The sequence below is a fragment of the Mizuhopecten yessoensis genome, unplaced genomic scaffold (assembly GCF_002113885.1).
Source record: "Mizuhopecten yessoensis strain PY_sf001 unplaced genomic scaffold, ASM211388v2 scaffold11115, whole genome shotgun sequence".
Lineage (NCBI taxonomy): Eukaryota > Metazoa > Mollusca > Bivalvia > Pectinida > Pectinidae > Mizuhopecten > Mizuhopecten yessoensis.
In genome coordinates this window covers 149591-170014 of record NW_018408887.1, presented here as the reverse complement: position 1 = coordinate 170014, position 20424 = coordinate 149591, and the positions used below count along the sequence as shown (strand labels likewise).

Here is a 20424-nt window from a genome sequence, read left to right as displayed (position 1 = left end):
GTGTGCTAAAATTTCTTCATTTTCCTTGTTTAGAATCAGAGGTGCTAGTTTCAAATACTTTTTAGTCTGAAATCTGTATGCTAGATATTGAATAAGGTGGTTTTATTGTTTTTTGTCACTTTGAATAATATTTCTGTTCATGTTAAAAACAAAATCAACTCTCTGTATAAATATATCAGGTGACCGTTAAGGCCCATGGGCCTCTTGTCTGAATAAGGTTAGAAATATTTACTTATGTATAAAACATCATATTGGATTTTTTCCAACTTGACCAATCAGAAATCTATCAGTATCCTTTACCAGTCAAGATTCCGAGGCAGCTTACAACAAAAACATGTTAAAAGATATTTTCAACCATTTTAATCATCTTTTTATACACATTATATTCTTTCTATGTACAAATTAAATATATATATTGCGAATTTGAATGCATATAAGACAACAACCAAATATACCCATTCAAGCTTGCTTTATCTGATAATGGACAGGACTAAAGAGGGAATATCAATGAATGAAACACATTAAAAATGTTTATACTACAAATAAACTGAACACTTCCATTCAACAGAGTATTAAAGGCTATTGCTGGCTTTTTTCTTTGAGGATAGAGAGGTTATACCAAGTGATAACATTTTAGCCCCTGTCTGTCAAAGCGCAGTTCACTTATGCAGAAATGAAATATGTATGCTTCAATTAAGACAAGAAAATGAAAAAGATATAAAACCAGAAATGAAGATCAGCTAGTGATAATCCCCCAATCGCGACAATACATCTTACAAAAGTATCATTACATCCGTACACTTTCACCCCTGTATAGTAACATCATTGACAACCACTTACGCCACACAGGTTTCAAAGAATGAAAATAGGTAAAAATTCTAGAAAAAACCTGTTTGGTTGAGGTGTTAGATTGTTGTATAGATGAAGATAGCACATTTTATGTATGGAATAAAAAGACATACCACTTGTGTGTTCATCGGACATCTTAGATAGCGCTAATGAAATATTACTCGGCACCTAACCTTGTGCTATCCGATATGTCTGATGAATACATAAGGGTGGTATTGCCTATCTTTGTAATAATATTAAATATTTATATTTTTTCATTGTCTCATACATGGAACATTATCAATATTTTTATTCTGAACATTAAAATATAATTTATCAGTAAGGAATGTTGGTTGTAATGAAAAATCAAAATAGATTGATTTTTTTTCAAACCGGAACTTGACATAGGGTGTAAGTATATACTCTTCTCTACTACATGATTGTGACTGCTTTTGTTCTGAATCAATCACTTTGTATAAGGTTGCTAAACAAGAAACTCCAGAGTCTATCTGAATCACAGCCTATTTGCACCATTCATACCATTACTTTCTGATCAAAGTTATGAATCATATTAATAAGTCCTTGCATCACGAAAAAAACTTCCAGTACACAAGTCCACCTAGTAGTGCCAGTTCTAAAAGTATTATCACAATTAAAATCATCTTATTTGTCATCACCCTGAAGAAAGAAAAAAAGAGAAAAAAATGATAAGGTCAAACATAGACAATATTACAATTAACAGTTTAAAGTGAAAAACTTTACAAACTTCTTTTTAAAGAATACTTTTCATTGTTATTCCTTATAAATGAATTCAAAAAGACAGACAACAATTTTTAGTTCATCATTAATGAATCAATTTCTGATAAAAACCAAAGAGTTTAACACAAAACACAACATAATAGCTGTAACTTCATTGCAATGTAACTTCAACTGATCAGAAGTTAGAATTACAAATACTGTCCCAAACGTTGTAGTATACAACATGATCACTTTTTTGAATCATGCCTTTATACCAGTATATGGTATAACATGAAAAAATCTATCATTGGGGGAATAGCCAAAATGAAATTACAATTCAGTGGTCATCTATGTGACAATAGATAATGACCATCTCCATGCAGTTATCCTGAACCCAAAATGGCTGCTGACATACACACGGGCAAACAGCAGAGAAATATACACGAGTAGTAATTTATATATCTTACCTTGTTGCCATAGATTTGAGAATTTTTCTACTTTTGGAGAGATTTCCATCAGTTTCATCCAACTGAAAAAGTGAAAATGCTTCACAATGAAATGATTATATCTTGAAACTAAGAATTAATTTGATGATGGTGTATAATTATTCCAAATTCAAATGCTGTATAGATCAGATGAAATTCTTGACAAAAGGCAATTGTATCTATTCAAATTGGTTGTACATGTACTAGACAGGTGTCAGAAAACACAAGTTGATTTTTATTACCTATAAGATTACAGCTATATATAAGATTGGACACAATGTCAGAATACTAGGGGATCAGATAAGACAGGTTTCACTGGTATATCTTTTTACAATTGCCTAACATGAATTAATCATATATCAAACTTCCAACAGGGCTGATTTGTTTCAAGACAGAAAGACAAATATAGCTAGCCATATCTAAAATCTTTCCTCTTAATATCCAAATATTGTTATTAATTGAAATTACCAGTAAAGTAGTGAAATGTTACCTACCATGCCTTTAGTGCGTACAAGAGACTCTCTCTGTCTGCCCAGCTCGTCTATAGTGTCCACACCGATCATGTCTGTCTCGGCTGCCACCTGCTGTGTCCTGGCCAGACTCTCAGAGGCCCTGTTGAGGGACTGGGTCCCATGCATCAGCTTAGAGCGCTGTGAGGCTACAATCCGCTATATATAGAAAAACGAATGGAACTTAACACTAGGGACCTGATATCATTAAATTGATCACATTAACTTTACATATGTGCATAAAATTAGCAGTAACCCTAATGACAAACATTGTCATGTTATGTAGGCTAGCCCTACAGTCTCAGGATATGATAAATATTGTTGGTCTATGTGGCCCTATCATCTCAGAATATGATAAATATTGTTCTGTTATGTGGTCCTACAGTCTCAGGATATGATAAATATTGTTCTGTTATGTGGTCCTCTAGTCTCAGGATATGATAAATATTGTTCTTTTATGTGGTCCTATAGTCTCAGGATATGATAAACATTGTTATGTTATGTGGCCCTACATTCTCAGGATATGATAAATATTGTTATGTTATGTAGCCCTATAGTCTCAGGATATGATAAATATTGTTATGTTATATGGCCCTACAGTCTCAGGATATGATAAATATTGTTATGTTATGTGGCCCTACAGTCTCAGGATATGATAAATATTGTTCTGTTTTGTGGCCCTATAATCTCAGAATATGATAAATACTGTTCTGTTATGTGGCCCTACAGTCTCAGGATATGATAAACATTGTTATGTTATGTGGCCCTACAGTCTCAGGATATGATAAATATTGTTATGTTATGTAGCCCTATAGTCTCAGGATATGATAAATATTGTTATGTTATATGGCCCTACAGTCTCAGGATATGATAAATATTGTTATGTTATGTGGCCCTACAGTCTCAGGATATGATAAATATTGTTCTGTTATGTGGTCCTATAGTCTCAGGATATGATAAATATTGTTCTGTTGTAAGGTCCTATAGTCTTTGTATATGATAAATATTGTTGAATAATGTGGCCCTATAGTCTTAGAATAAGATAAATATTTTGAAGCTTTAGTCTAATAATATGATAAATATTGTTGAGCAATGTGGCCCTTTAGTCTAAGAATATGATGAATATTTTTGAGGTATGATGAAACACAGACATTCTAGATGACTTGTACTTATTTTATTTTGTTAAATCTGGCTCTGCATTTCTTTTCTCCTATTACAAAATTGGTGTCTGTGACCGACCCTTGTTTCAAATTTTGTAGTATCTGAGTAATGCACCTGATTTTGCTTCACATGTTATTATTTTACTTACATCATCTCTGTCAAATCCATAGTTATCTGAACCACCTACAGGTTTTCCACTCTCCTTTTTCTAGAAAACAGAAAGAAAAATATATTTATTGACCAAATTCTCTGTAACATCTAAGACGACTGAAGAAGATCTGATTTATGTTTATGTACAGTATTCTTAGTAACATTAAGAAGTCTTAAAAAGTTGAACACATGCATTCTCATTATAATGTACTTTGACATCTGTAATAGATAGTTGTAACAGTTTTCATGAGTCCAATAAAAAAATCTCTAATTATGCTTGTTGATATGTGTGTCCTTGAGCATGCTAAAACAAATCTCAAAGTGTTGGCATTTGTAGTAAGTTTGACGAAGACAAAAATCACACTTTTTGAATTTTCAAAGTTTTGTCTTCCGCAACAACATCAATTTTATACATATATACATGCTTGGAATTAAAACTAAAGGATTATCTACTAGACTGACCAATAACTTCGAAGCTTGCTCCAAGTCCCGTCGATAATTTCGGAGCTTCCCAAGCATTTGTGTTCTATAGGGTACTGGTGCCACCTTGGCTTCCTCTTCCATTTCTTGCAACTGCAAGCACAATTAAGGTTACAAATAGATAACAGAAGAAATTCATAAAGCAATGTCAATTTCACTACCTCATTCCCTTATATATATATGCAAAAATGATTTTTTTTTATCACACAATATACTGTGTTATCCAGTGAATATACCCATGTCATATTTTTTTCCACATCAACCCATGTAATATGACCTATCAGCCCTGTGATTGGTTGTAATTTTCAATTGCTTCAATTGTGACGTCACACTAGGACAAGTACATGACGTCACAGACTTATGCTGTGGAGTCAAAGTGGCAGCTTTTTACATTTCAAGGTTGCATGAAAATTGTCGTTTTACAGGAAGAAATGCCACAAATCTTGACTAGGTGATAAAAAGGATCTGACACTCGTTTTCATTTCATATGAGATTTATGAAACTAGTCACAAATGTTTCATTTTAGCTCGCAAGAGGCTCGTTAAAATGAAAAATTCTTAGACTCGTTTCATAAATCTCATATGAAATACAAACTCATGTAAGGTCCTATACATATATATGTAACTCATGTTTGAAAAGCAGACACATCTCAAAAAAAACAATTTCAATCAGAAAGACTTTCCCATAGAATCTTATACCTGAAACTTGTGAAAAGCTATTTATTGAATTTAATTCATGATAAAAAAACCTTTATCAAATTCTTTGTTTTTATGCTAGAGTTACCACAGTTGACTAAACTGAAGTAAGATCAGTGAGTAACATACAACAAATTCTGCCTCCTCCAAATTTCGTCCTGCATGGCGAATTGCTGTTTTCTTTTCCTCTGCATAGAATAAAACAAAGGTTTTTAATATACATATCAACCAAACAATCTTTCTACAAAACCAACATGAATGGAGGAGAATGATATAAAGATTCCCTGTAACAGAGTCCCAGCTAACTACTTAGTTCAACTAAATGTCAGTTTAGCTTACGGTACAAGGTGAGAAATTGATCATGTGTACAGATGGTCTGTGCACCATAAACCCCAAGGTTAATGTAGTTTCTAACTTGAACTACACATCAGTGAGGGAAGTCCGGGGAAGTTTGAAGGTCATTGCTAAGTAGAACTACACATCAGTGAGGGAAGTCCGGGGAAGTTTGAAGGTCATTGCTAAGTAGAACTACTAGAGTCTGAATTTTTTTTTCATTTGATTGGTGATGAACTCTATGACCTCAAATTTTGATGTTACATTAATGAAAATATGTGCAGTCAAGATGCTCTACTATTGTCCAAACAAGCACACTGTGTCACTGTTACCTAATGACCTTTTATATTTTGATCCCAAAATAACTGAGTTTCCTGTAAGATCATTTAAACTTAAGATTGATCTGGAATAGTTTGTAGAATTTAAATCATCCCAACATTAATATATCAAGTGTTCTATATGAGCCATACATTTTAAGCTGATGATGCAATATTAAAAGCTGTCAGTTAAAATACAAATAGTGTAGCATCAATTGTTAGAATTTAGAATGAATAGAACAGTTCCTACCACTTTTTTTCATATTATATTTTGCTCCACTGTCATTGGTCATAATTTGTATGTTCTGAATTTATTTATGACATACTTATTGCATGCCCATGACACTGGAGTGCGCCAAGGCCTTCGACAAGGTCCCACATCAACGTTGTTTCCTCCACAAGCCCCACCCGTAACTATGGGATCCAAGGGAACATACATCAATGGATTAGGAACTTTTTATACAGCAGGAAACAACAAGTTATCATTGAAGGGAGCTGTTCCTGCTGTATATAAACGACCTGTCGGAGGTAGAGAAATCCAACATCCGGTTATTTGCAGATGACTGCATCATCTGCCGACAAATAGATTTTCCATGCAGAGACAGTGTCAGGGTACAGGACATTCTCAACGCCCTCCACAAGTGGACATGCAATTGGCAGATGGCTTTTAACCTGAACAAGTTTGTCATCATACATGTAACTCGTAGGAGGAACATCTTGAAAACTAATTACAATAACTTGGTGTCATTCACCATCAGGAACGACCTCTAGATCTCCTGGCATGATCATAAGTGCTACATCGTCAAAGACAGGTAGGTTGGTAGGCTTCCTTCCTCCAAAGGAACCTCTGAGCCTGCCCAGAGGAAGTTAGGGCAAGAGCGACGTATACCACTCTAGTCCATCCCTTTATGGAACATGCTAAAGCAGTATGGGACCCTATCTAGCCCAACATATCGAGATGATGGAGAGAGTCCTAAAGCAGGTTGCAAGTTTACTACCCAGAACTACTTCAGAGATGAAGGTAGCATGATGGCCTTACTGCCTCATCTGAGATGGGAACCCCTAATAGTAAGAAGGGCAAGGGCCAGGGCACGTTGTTATACAAGATCAACCGAATTGTGGAAGTGGAGCTCAGCCATAAGATAAGGCAGGCAGATGCAAGGACCCGTGGAGCCACCAGCAGCAGCTTCAAGCTTGGAGCAAATCCCGGTCATGACTGGCATCTACCAGAACTCCTTTATTCCACGAACCATCATAACACGGAAGCACATTACCAGTAACAAGATTGCCTATTCAGTGGAATCCTTCTAGTCCTCATGACGACCAGAGGACCCTTCAGGAAGACAGTACCACTGAACCTGCATTGCACGATTCCTCATTTGTTTATGCATAACATCTCATAGCTCTGTATTAACATGGTGTCAGCCACTTTAAATGTCTCATCCAGATAATTATTTTACGAAAAGTGATGGAGTATTTTATATGTCAATAAATGTGGTGAAAAAATCAGGAAATAGAGAAGGTTGCTTTCACTGGGGATAAAACCTGCAACCCAACCCTGTAGGGTATTAGCAGGACTCTATGTAATTATAAAAGTGAACTGTTACACTTTAAAATGTATGTCTAAAACGTTGCTACTAAAGATATCGCTATTTCAAGTACATTGTACTTACTACACAACTCTGTGTTTTATACCACAGGGACCTGAGAATTTGTTACAGCTAATTATTTGGACCAAAACTTCAGGTAAAATATAGGCATATTACAATACATGAATATCACAGAGTAGAGTACAGTACAACATTAAATTTTGCGACAGTACTTGTACCATAAAATAACAACATTGAGCACTAGTTAATATATGAGATCAGTTGATTAGAATTTTTACCGAAATTGCAGCCTTTTACCTAGGATAACTCAAAAACATAAAAGCTTATTTCCATTGGGGTCCTTTAAAAGAAACTGAAGTACAATGTTAAAATTGAATATTGGTGTTATAATTTTGTGGACATCATTCATAAAATAAACTTCTATTCCATTAGAACATGATGGTTAGTTTAAAAGTACACATAATACTTTTCTTCTATTTGAATGTGAAACATACAGTAAAATAATTAATAATCTAAAACATAGAATCATATTAAAAGTACACATATTCACTTTCTTGTTTTCCTTTCATAAGCTTAATTCTTTCTGTGAACGACTCTTCACCTTGTATTTAAAAGTAAATTTATTATTTTCATTTTTGATGTTTTCAGGAAGTGAATTCCAATCTTTGGTACCAGAAAAATAAAAAGTTGTAGATTCAGAACCTTTTACATAAGGAACAATAAAATTACATAGATTTGAGCAAGAACGATACGGACAAGGATTCCTGTTAAAAAATTGGTACATATATTGAGGAGCTAAGTTTTCATGGAAAATATTGAACATAGGGTTCAGTCTAAGTTGCTTTGCCCTGGTATTGATATCCAGCATGTTTACACAACTAAAATCTTGGTATGACAAACTGTGTCTATTATGTACATTTAATATAAATCTTATCACCTTGTTTTGTGCCACTTGTAGATTCTTTTTAAGTTTAGAGTAAGTTTACACATTTGTGGGGTTTAGATCAATAGTCGGTAAAAATGCCACCCCAATGATGATTATATACGTGTAAAATTACTCTGAACATCTTAGTTTAGGTCCAAATATAACTGTAACAAATTATCAGGTCCCTGTGTATTATACGTCCTGCTATCCCAGTAGACAGGACAGGCCCCTGTGGGTGTGACAACTATACAGGGAAAAACAGTGAGTTTATGGATAAGAAACATTTAATGATCATCATACTACAAGGAATTATCATACCTCCTCGATATACTGGGATCTTCTTCTCAATTCTCTCCCTTAAACCGTCGATGATCGAAGTCAAGTCATCTTCTAATGACTCGAATTTCTCCGACGACATGTTTACAAATGTATCACATGAACATTCAGGGGAAGCAACTGCAAGATGGGAACTGTCAGACAGGTGTTAATGGGTCTCACAAACGCTTCACTCGGGTGACTATTGTCGCAAAGCTTATTAAGCACGCAGATTGCTTTATTCGGTAGAATAAAACATACGGAAGAAACGTCCATTGAGCCTGGTTTCTTCAGATAACGAAACCAGAATGTAATTCTCAATATATTCTGCCCAAAGATGACTCATGTCTTTTGCGGATTTGAATTGCTTATGTTCAAGAGATTCCACACTTGTCCAGAACAATGGATTGAGTTGAAAAGGACACTTTTCCAGAAGGGTGATGGAGCTGACACGGAACACCTGGGGGTAAGTATATTGGCAACATATATCAACGTGTTCAGGGTATGTTCAGCGACGGTATCGTGTTGAGTTATAGTCATACGTTATGTCATAACATTTGACATACTTAAATATTTATAAATGCGACTCGTAACGTCGCCAACCATCATCATCATCATTAATCTGATGATCAACAGTTCATCATCATCATCCTCATCATCATCATCATTAATTGGAAAAGAGTCTTCTATAGAAAAAAAATTAAAACTACAATCTCAGTTTCTTATAATGAACAATTATTACAAGTCATCGCTATAGAAAAAACAATATCATTTATATTATTATCATGACCATAATTCATAGAGTGATTTTCTTTTACTGTGAAAATAGTAATGTTGGAATCATTGATATTTGGGATTTCCATAGTTTAATAATAGTTAGGACAACTCACTTTTCAAATTAAAATCTCTTATAATACTCTACGTGCATATTGTGTGTGTACCTGTCTAGTACTAGCTGCGATAACGTAGCTTTCTGACGACGAGAGATTTTTTTATATATTGCGTCGTCAGAAATACCCGGCTGGGGCAGAGGAGGCCGGGTATTAATATTAAAATTATAATATTCAATGTTTATCTACTGTGTTGAACAAATTTTGTGTCACTTAAAAACAAATGTAAAATTGAAGATTTCTGTTGTTACTCAAACATGTCCACTCATTTATATCATACATATCTTTTAGAGCATGTCTAATCTAATACCCTTTGCGACACAACATGTCTTTTTGGTGAGACAGAATGTTAGTCTTGCACAAGAATTGAGATGGCAATAGATAATTATATTTCACAGGACGTCAGTTGTCAGATACTAGTAATAGGAAAGTTTCGATTTTTTGTACAGTTTACAGATGTTTTAAAATGTATTTAACATCTCGACTTGTACAGCCCACTGACATAACTATACACAATGAATAATATTAGCAGTCAGAGCAGTCCGATCACTGCATATTGAAAGCAACTTATAAAAAGAGAAATTAATATTAGTACTCTGTACTTGTTTTCAAATCCTTGTTCATTTGCATAATTGTATCATGTACATACTGTATTACTGCAATATATTGACCAAAAATAAAGTGAAAAATTAATATGTGTTTTGACCAGTATATACACATGTAACTGTGATCTATTATATACATATTTATATAGTTATGTACCGGTACGTATATAGTGGAACTTGACTGGGTTGATTGCTGGCAACCTGCAGGTAGCTGAACTGATTATATAGAGTGTCTGCATGTCTAGAATTCAGGAGGTCCTGGGTTTTAATCCCAGTCTGGTTGTGCATTTGCCCTTTCCTGTTACATTTGGCGCCCAATGTGGGGCCTGTGACCAACCCATTTTTCAAATGCTGTGTGAATGTTTGGTAGAGGGATACCCGAGCCTAGGTTGTAGATAGTGCTATTTGCATGGGCACAGACTTTTTGAAGGAGGGAGGAATGTAGCAGAACTGGACTTAGTTGATCACCGGCGAGCAGGTGTAGAGTTGGGAGGTCCCAGGTTTGACCTCCAGTCTGGCAGTGCATTTCTCCTCTTCTGTTGCATTTTGCACCCAACTAAACATACGCATGGAAGAAGGTGTAGGGTCTTGTGTGTCTTCAAGGTTTAAGACTTTGTTTAAGGAGGGAAGAGTGTAGCTGAACTGGACTGGGTTGATTGCCAACAGCCAGGTAGCTCAATTGGTTAGAGTGTCTGTTTACAGTTAGGGCAATGTCCCTGGTTCAAATCCCAGTCTTACTGTGCATTTTCCCTCTCATGGTACATGTATACATGCAGATAATATGTACTGATGTTCATCTTTAGTATACAAGTTACAAATTAGAAGATACATATTTCCAGTTAATGGCTTTGTCAGGCATATGTGCACAGACATAATCCATCATTTATTTTTGCATCTGCATTTATTCATCCGTCATTCTCTCATGCTGTATTACTGTGTAACTGTATTCAGTGTAGCATATACACATACCAGAACATGCATGTATACTAAAACAAACATAAAACATTAATTACCATGACTGATGTAATCAGATACTGTCCTCTTTTTGACCTTGTGGATGATGCAGCAGTTCAAGTGCTGGTGCGTGAAGATTGACATACATGTGTTACTGTTTCTAACTGTACTTGAACTGAACCGCACAGGATACAACAAGTGTCATCGCTGAGAAGGGCTTACATAGAAAAATACATAATAAGTCAATGCAATAAACAGTATTAGGTACTTAATTATTATCTCATTTATGATAATGTATCAAATAACTGACTACATTATTAGAGTGATAGAGTCAATCAAAGAAAGTATTCGTGATATAATTAATAATTTTGTTTTCAAATGTGAGATACAGGTATTACTATTTATTATCATGAGTTTTTCATGGTAATGTCATAAAAATAGCAATTTAACCTGATTACATTAACAAAATGAATGTGACTCAAGAATTATGTTCAATATTTTGAAACTATTGAAAAATAGATAGTTTTATATGCTGTTTATCAACTGCTATGGTAAGACACTATTAAACTTATTTTTCTTGGTAGTATTAAAATATTATAAAAGACCACAAGTAAAGTTTTGGTAATCCTATGCCATTGTAACTATAGGGTGAGATTTCCTGATGACCTACTTTAGTGTTTACCCGTGATTGTTATTGATCTTATACTGTTGCAATGGACACATTGTGATTCAGGATCATCTAATGAAATTCGTCAATATTTTGATATACCTATATATAAGGTCACCTGCCTGACCACTTGGATTTTCTCTCGGTATCCTGGTTTCTTCCCACATTAACATCCAGGCCAACAAGAATGATAAATTGAAGTTCAAATAACTTTTTTCATAATTGTTGTAAAAAAATTTATCACTGACCTGCATTTACCTTTATTATAACACTGACCTGTGTTGACCTCCACCTCTAGTATAACACTGACCTGTGTTGACCTCCACCTATAGTATAACACTGACCAATGTTGACCTCTAGTTTAACACTTACTTGTGTTGACCTCCACCTCTAGTATAACACTGACATGTGCTGACTTCCATCTCTAGTAAATAACACTGACCTGTGTTGACCTCCACCTCTAGAATAACACTGACCTGTGTTGACCTCCACCTCTAGTATAACACTTAACACTGACCTGTGTTGACCTCCACCTCTAGTGTAACACTGACATGTGTTGATCTCCATCTCAAGTATAACACTGGCCTGTGTTGATCTCCATGTCTAGTATAACACTGACCAGTGTTGACCTCCACCTCTAGTATAACACTGGCCTGTGTTGACCTCCACCTCTAGTATAACACTGACATGTGCTGACTTCCATCTCTAGTAAATAACACTGACCTGTGTTGACCTCCACCTCTAGTATAATACTGACCTGTGTTGACCTTCACCTCTAGTATAACACTGACCTGTGTTGACCTTCACCTCTAGTATAACACTGACCTGTGTTGACCTTCACCTCTAGTATAACACTGACCTGTGTTGACCTCAACCTCTATTATAACACTGACCTGTGTTGACCTCCATCTCTAGTATAACACTGACCTGTGTTGACCTCCATCTCTAGTATAACACTGACCTGTGTTGACCTCCACTTCTAGTATAACACTGACCTGTGTTGACCTCCTCCTCTAGTATAACACTGACCTGTGTTGACATCCACCTCTAGTATAACACTGACCTGTGTTGACTTCTAGTATAACACTGACCTGTGTTGACCTCCGCCTCTAGTGTAACACTGACATGTGTTGATCTCCATCTCAAGTATAACACTGGCCTGTGTTGATCTCCATCTCTAGTATAACACTGACCAGTGTAGACCTCCACCTCTAGTATAACACTGACCTGTGTACTGACCAATGTTGACCTCTAGTTTAACACTTACATGTGTTGACCTCCACCTCTAGTATAACACTGACCAGTGTTGACTTCTAGTATAACACTGACCTGTGTTGACCTCCGCCTCTAGTGTAACACTGACATGTGTTGATCTCCATCTCAAGTATAACACTGACCTGTGTTGATCTCCACCTCTACCTCTAGTATAACACTGACCTGTGTTGACCTCAACCTCTATTATAACACTGACCTGTGTTGACCTCCACCTTTAGTATAACACTGACCTGTGTTGACCTCCACCTATAGGATAACACTGACCAATGTTGACCTCTAGTTTAACACTTACATGTGTTGACCTCCACCTCTAGTATAACACTGACATGTGCTGACTTCCATCTCTAGTAAATAACACTGACCTGTGTTGACCTCCACCTCTAGAATAATACTGACCTGTGTTGACCTCCACCTCTAGTATAATACTGACCTGTGTTGACCTCCACATGTGTTGACTTCCATCTCTAGTAAATAACACTGACCTGTGTTGACCTCCACCTCTAGTGTAACACTGACCTGTGTTGACCTTCACCTCTAGTATAACACTGACCTGTGTTGACCTTCACCTCTAGTATAACACTGACCTGTGTTGACCTTCACCTCTAGTATAACACTGACCTGTGTTGACCTCCACCACTAGTATAACACTGACCTGTGTTGACCTCTAGTATAACACTGACCTGTGTTGACCTCTACCTATAGTATAACACTGACCAATGTTGACCTCTAGTTTAACACTTACTTGTGTTGACCTACACCTCTAGTAAAACACTGACCTGTGTTGACCTCCACCTCTAGTATAACACAGACCTGTGTTGACCTCCACCTCTAGTATAACACAGACCTGTGTTGACCTCCACCTCTAGTATAACACTGACCAGTGTTGACCTCACCTCTAGTATAACACTGACCTGTGTTGACCTTCACCTCTAGTATAACACTGACCTGTGTTGACCTTCACCTCTAGTATAACACTGACCTGTGTTGACCTCGACCTCTAGTATAACACTGACCTGTGTTGACTTCTAGTATAACACTGACCTGTGTTGACCTCCACTTCTAGTATAACACTGACCTGTGTTGACCTCCTCCTCTAGTATAACACTGACCTGTGTTGACCTCCACCTCTAGTATAACACTGACCTGTGTTAATCTCCACCTCTAGTATAACATTGACCTGTGTTGACCTCCACCTCTAGTATAACACTGACCTGTGTTGATCTCCACCTCTAGTATAACACTGACCTGTGTTGACTTCTAGTATAACACTGACCTGTGTTGACCTCCTCCTCTAGTATAACACTGACCTGTGTTGTCCTCCACCTCTAGTATAACACTGACCTGTATTGACCTCCATCTCTAGTATAACACTGACCAGTGTTGACCTCCACCTCTAGTATAACACTGACCTGTGTTAACCTCCACCTCTAGTATAACATTGACCTGTGTTGACCTCCACCTCTAGTATAACACTGACATGTGTTGATCGCCATCGCAAGTATGACACTGACCTGTGTTGATCTCCATCTCAAGTATAACACTGACCTGTGTTGACATCCACCTCAAGTATAACACTGACCAGTGTTGACCTCACATCTAGTATAACACTGACCTGTGTTGACTTCTAGTATAACACTGACCTGTGTTGACCTCCTCCTCTAGTATAACACTGACCTGTGTTGACCTCCACCTCTAGTATAACACTGACCTGTGTTGACCTCCACCTCTAGTGTAACACTGACCTGTGTTGACCTCCATCTCAAGTATAACACTGACCTGTGTTAATCTCCACCTCTAGTATAACACTGACCTGTGTTGACCTCCACCTCTTGTATAACACTGATTTTCTTTGACTTTCAACTTCTACCTATAGTATAAACTGACCAGTGTTGACCTCTAGTATAACACTGACATGTGTTTATTTCCATCTCAAGTATAACACTGTCCTGTGTTAATCTCCACCTCTAGAATAACACTGACATGTGTTGACATCCACCTCTAGCATAACACTGACCTGTGTTGACTTCTAGTATAACACTGACCTTTATTGACCTCCAGCTCTAGTAGAACACTGACCTGTGTTGACTTCCATCTCTAGTAAATAACGCTGACCTGTGTTGACCTCCCCCTCTAGTATAACACTGTCCAGTGTTGACCTCCACCTCTAGTGTCACACTGACCTGTGTTGACCACCACCTCTAGTATAACACTAACCTGTGTTGACCTCCACCACTAGTATAACACTGACCTGAGTTAACCTCCACCTCTAGTATAACGCTGACATGTGTTTATTTCCATCTCAAGTATAACACTGACCAGTGTTGACCTCTAGTATAACACTGACCAGAGTTGACCTCCACCTCTAGTTTAACACTGACCTGTGTTGATCTCAACCTCTAGTATAACACTGAGCAGTGTTGTCCTCCACCTCTAGTATAACCCTGACCTGTGTTGACCTCCTCCTCTAGTATAATACTGACCTGTGTTAATCTCCACCTCTAGAATAACACTGACATGTGTTGATCTCCATCTCAAGTATAACACTGTCCTGTGTTAATCTCCACCTCTAGTATAACCCTGGCATGTGTTGATTTCCATCTCAAGGATAACACTGACCTGTGTTAATCTACACCTCTAGTATAACACTGATCTGTGTTGACCTCCACCTCTAGTATAACACTGACCTGTGTTGACCTCCACCTCTAGTATAACACTGATTTTCTTTGACATTCAACTTCTACCTATAGTATAATGCTGACCTGTGTTGACCTCACTTCTACTTATCAATTATTGTCTTTTACATTTGTTGAGATAAATATGTACATGTTGTTACCTGGTATATGAACCTGAGAACAAAACACTTGCAGAGACAAAAATGAAATTTGTTTCAGTAAAAGTCAGTTGGTGTATACATTTTTTATCTCTTCTGTGTATGACAATAATAAATCTCAATGACCACTTGCTATGGTGTTCAAAATTTTGAATGGGAAGACTGCCAAATGTTTGATCAACATATGTATATTTACATGTTGTTCTGAGTCTGACAACAACCCACTGTACATACCTTAGTACATTTTGTTACATATTATAATTATGTACATGTATATAATTGTTTTCAACTCTTCAGAAAATTCCCCAGAGTCTGTGGTTCTTGTCTGTGGCTCTCCACAAAAGACCAGACTTTCTACTGCAGCTCATTCGAGAAGAAACTGAGCGAGAAATGAAAAAAAAACTAAGAAAACCAGGAGGTGAGAAAATATGTTTAGTCTGTAAAATTAGTCTGCATATTTCAGGATATCATATTTATACAATGTAACAGGCCACAGGACAGCCATCAAATCTCTTTGTAGTAGTCGAAGTATAAGTGGTATACCTAAAGACTGTAAAGCCAGCCTTGGTAAAATATATCGTCCTTGGGTTGGTAAATTCTTGTATCAACCTTCATTAAGGTTAATATTTGTATATAGCTGCAAGAATTAATTAATAAATATCAACATTAGATTGTTTTTTTAAACACATGTCCATTCATTTTATATCAGAAATTAAAACAGATTTTAATGTATCTATAGCTGGCCATAAAACTTTTATTTTGAATATTTTAGGGGTTATGAGATTAAGTTTTGTTCAATATACATGTATAGTTAACTTTAAGTAGCAGATAAGTTATAACAGCACATCAATCTTTTGAAATTATGGAAACATCTGTCCTTTATATCCCTGGTGTGGTAAAATATAAGCTGCTGTGACTACTTGGCCACATGGTCTGTTGTTATTTCTAAGTTGTCTGTTTTTGAGCTGGAACATAATTCACTGCCCCTAGTTTGAAACTTGATCATTATCTCAATGAAGGATGCCATCCTCTTGTTTCCTATGATTTGACACCTGTGACAAGAACAATTGCGATAATGTGTCATGTTCAAGGACACAGCCATGATTAGCTTGTAACTGTCATTCTGTGAGGTTCAGCACCAAAGGTCAGTAGCTATATACACTGAGGCTGACACACTACCCAGCTGTGCTATCCTTCCTCACTGTTTAGTGGTTTTATTGTAGTATCTAATGTTCTGAATTTTAATTTATCTATTTCCTTTCCTCAGTGACTTTGCTGTGGACCTATTTGAATAACCACAATTTCACAGAGTTCCACCTGGACAGCATATTTAAATATGGGGATGACAACAAACTGCCAAAGGAGGTACATTCTGTCAGAACTAAACATTTGCTATTTGTATGTCACAGATATTTCAGTAGCACCTGTCTTTTACATGTATATAAAAAAGTGTTGGACTAACGTTTGTGTAGCTTCTGAAATTGATATATATACAAACTGTTTGTGTAGAATGAAACCGTTGCAGAAATTCTTGGTTTACTGTAAGTTTAAAGAGTTAAATAGTAGCATGATTCCACTGACCACCAAGAAAATTCTTTTAAAATACAGTACTGTACATTGATGTTGAGGTTTTCATTCCTGCCACTGTTTAAGTGTACCGATATTATTGTAATTGTAATGGAACTCTAGCAAATACTCTCATGTGTCTTTTATTGTTCAATCTACCAAACATAGTAGTAAGTGATACATTGAACATTGGTTATCACCCTTTATTGCCATTATGAGAAGGATGGGAGGCTCACAAATGTTAAAGAAAATTAAAACATGTTTTTCTTTCAGATCTTCCGGTGTCCGAATGTTAAGTTCTTGTCCCTGAAGTATAACTGCCTAGAAAACCTGCCATCTGACGTTGGTCGGATGCAACAGTTGGAGTACCTGGCCCTTACCAACAACAAGCTCCAAGTGCAGTCCATTCCCTACACACTCGTCTTCTGCAGAAAGCTCAAGACCATTCTCCTGGACAACAACATACTAGATGCACTCCCAGGGTTCCTCCTGAAAATGCCTTCCATTAAAACAGTCCATCGTCATGGCAACCATAATTATTTCAAATCCACTTTTATGTGGTACCACACAGATGTTGAGTTTCGAATTATTCCTGTGTCGGGGACAAACACATTTGGAACGAGTGAACCACAGAGCTTGCAGTTCTGGGCAGCCAAGGCTGTGATTGGATCCAAGCTAGACTTCTATAAGGACCCGTCTGTGGCCCTTGTGTTAAAGGACTATATATCTGACATTTATCACATGTTTAGAGTGTGTCATTTCTGCACTACAGCCTGCCTTCCTGACCAGATAGGTAAGAGAAAGGTGATACAGTCAGACCTGTATTGAGAGACTAGTGTTAGAAATTGGTTGATTTTATGATTGATCTTTGGATTAAATCACTCTACTGAAAACTCCTTAATATCTACACACAATTAATACAACTGAAATTCATCATGAATTCTATAGTCGATTATAAACAGTTTGTTGGCCTAACTGACCGATAGTCAACAAAGTCGATGAATCAGAACACCACTGTGATAATGAGAAACCAACCTTGGAAGTTAAAACAATGGTCTATTAATGAAGTTGATTTCATAATACAGGTTCAATACACAATGAAATCACAACAATGGGGAACATTAAAAGTGGTCTTTTAATGGAAGTGGTCACATGACTTTATCATTTTAGTACTGCATAGATATTATAAAGACAGTTTTAATGATGTCTAAATTAGCAGGTACATGTAGGTTCATTGATTTTGTAATCACATAACTAAAATTGTGTTAAGTTAGTTTTCAGGGCTAAGTGATGGATCAAGTTTAAATAACTATTGTTAGACATTCATGATTCATACAATGTATTGTTTTCTAAGTTCAAATTTAGGATTCATGTACCGACCACATTGGTTACATCAGTAATGACACATTGGTTACATGGGTGATAGCTATTGTACGGTAGTTCATCATAGAGATAGCGTTATAAATACCAATATATTACATTATGATACTGTATACCTCTAACAACACTTGTGTATATATTCCAGGTTACAAGGTGATAACATTTAAGAATCCTTACCTGGGAAACACCTGTGTGCCCTTTCAGCATTGGGCCTGCTCTATAGACTGTGCTAAAGCCTTGGAGGTTCCTGCACGCATGGAACAGATCCAAGCTGCCCTGCGCCTTGACAGTCTGTACGAAGAATACGTGGAGGAGTGTACACAGATGTTCTATCACACGCGCCACAGTAAGGCTGTCTGTTCCTGCTTCACCTCTCGTACGACCGAGTATGTGCCACCTTTGAACAAAGAAACATGGCTTGCCACACCTCACTCCCCAGGGGCCAGTAGCTCCAGGAATAACCAGTGTGCAATATCCTGATGGCAAATACATGTACTTGTTTTGTCTCTAATATCTTACATCTGATGAGGTGTAGATAAAAACATGAGTCCAAGATCCATAACATTCCTGATTTTCCCGAAAACCTTGTTTAGTTGATACCAGTGGGTGAATGGTTACATGTAGGCCTTATTGGTGTGTATATGTAATCATCACAGTTGTTAGTTTAAGCATCAAGTTGTAATAAGTTTTCTCGTTTTATTCTAATTGTATATTTAATTGCAAGTTGTCCAAATTTAATTTGGATTTTCTTTTGTGTCAAGCATGCAAAGTTTTACTTTCAGTCTATCGATAGTTTGGTATTTATGTGTACAAAATGAAATGCAATGATACATTTTAAACTAACTATCTCTGTATTACATGTACTATGTATGGATAGTTAAGATACCTACTGGGAGTTGACAATATAAATCAAAACTTACTCCAATCACTAGCAGAAGAGAAATTCATTGAACAGTGACAATCCTGAATGGTGCATGATAACATGAATATAATATTTCATCGCTGGACAAAAAGATTTATTTCATAACAAATTCAGAAGTTCATTTTATTATATTTTATTATTTTAATGCTGATTATTACAGGACAGGATATATTTTGATAGAAAAATTATCTCGGCCCAGGATCAATGTAAAAATAAAGATGACTCATTCCAGAATGCTGTATAATTTGAAACAGGATCTTGAAATACCAGTGCAGCACTCAAATGAAGACACTTTATACAGATTTTTTTCTGGCTGAACATGAAATTTTCTTCCAACAAAATCAATCAATTATAGTTTGAAAATATCTAGTTTTGAGAGAGCATGTACCCATTTAATGTTTCATGCTATATGAAGCAAGTGGGAGAATAAGAGTTTGAAAGATTTAAAACAAAAAAACCATGGTGGCATAGTTAACCTGTGTACATGGATATTCAATATATCAATTCAGATTTGAAATGTGGTGTAAATTAGATTGTGGTGCACAGAACAAGAGGAGGAAGATACTATGTGATATTATAATTAGGAGACAATCTCAGAGGTCAGAAACTGTTTCAAATCATTTCCAAAGAATTTTTATCAACGCCAATACTTATTGATGCTTTAAATCATAAAGATGAAACACCTTTTTTGTCACTACTACAAATTGTTAAAGTTGTCCACATCAAATTCCACTGTAACATATATCGTACATGTGCTTTTAATAGTGCTGTTAGTTTGTGTCTATACAT

General features: G+C 36.3%; 2 protein-coding genes across 2 annotated transcripts; one reads left to right on the top strand and one right to left on the bottom strand.

Moving 5' to 3' along the window:
• Positions 1-352: 352 nt before the first annotated feature.
• On the bottom strand, positions 353-8698 carry LOC110466082 (vesicle transport through interaction with t-SNAREs homolog 1B-like). Its single transcript, XM_021522377.1, has 7 exons — positions 8550-8698; positions 5176-5234; positions 4334-4444; positions 3870-3929; positions 2546-2719; positions 2034-2095; positions 353-1506 (listed from the first exon to the last, which is right to left on the bottom strand). The coding sequence occupies exons 1-7, from the start codon at positions 8647-8649 to the stop codon at positions 1416-1418; spliced, it is 657 nt and encodes a 218-aa protein (XP_021378052.1). The 5' UTR covers positions 8650-8698; the 3' UTR covers positions 353-1415.
• Positions 8699-8792: 94 nt separating this feature from the next.
• LOC110466056 lies at positions 8793-19744 on the top strand. Its single transcript, XM_021522311.1, has 5 exons — positions 8793-9012; positions 16065-16185; positions 17035-17132; positions 17607-18126; positions 18859-19744. Exons 1-5 carry the CDS (start codon positions 8884-8886, stop codon positions 19191-19193), a joined length of 1203 nt encoding a protein of 400 aa, XP_021377986.1. The 5' UTR covers positions 8793-8883; the 3' UTR covers positions 19194-19744.
• Positions 19745-20424: the final 680 nt, after the last annotated feature.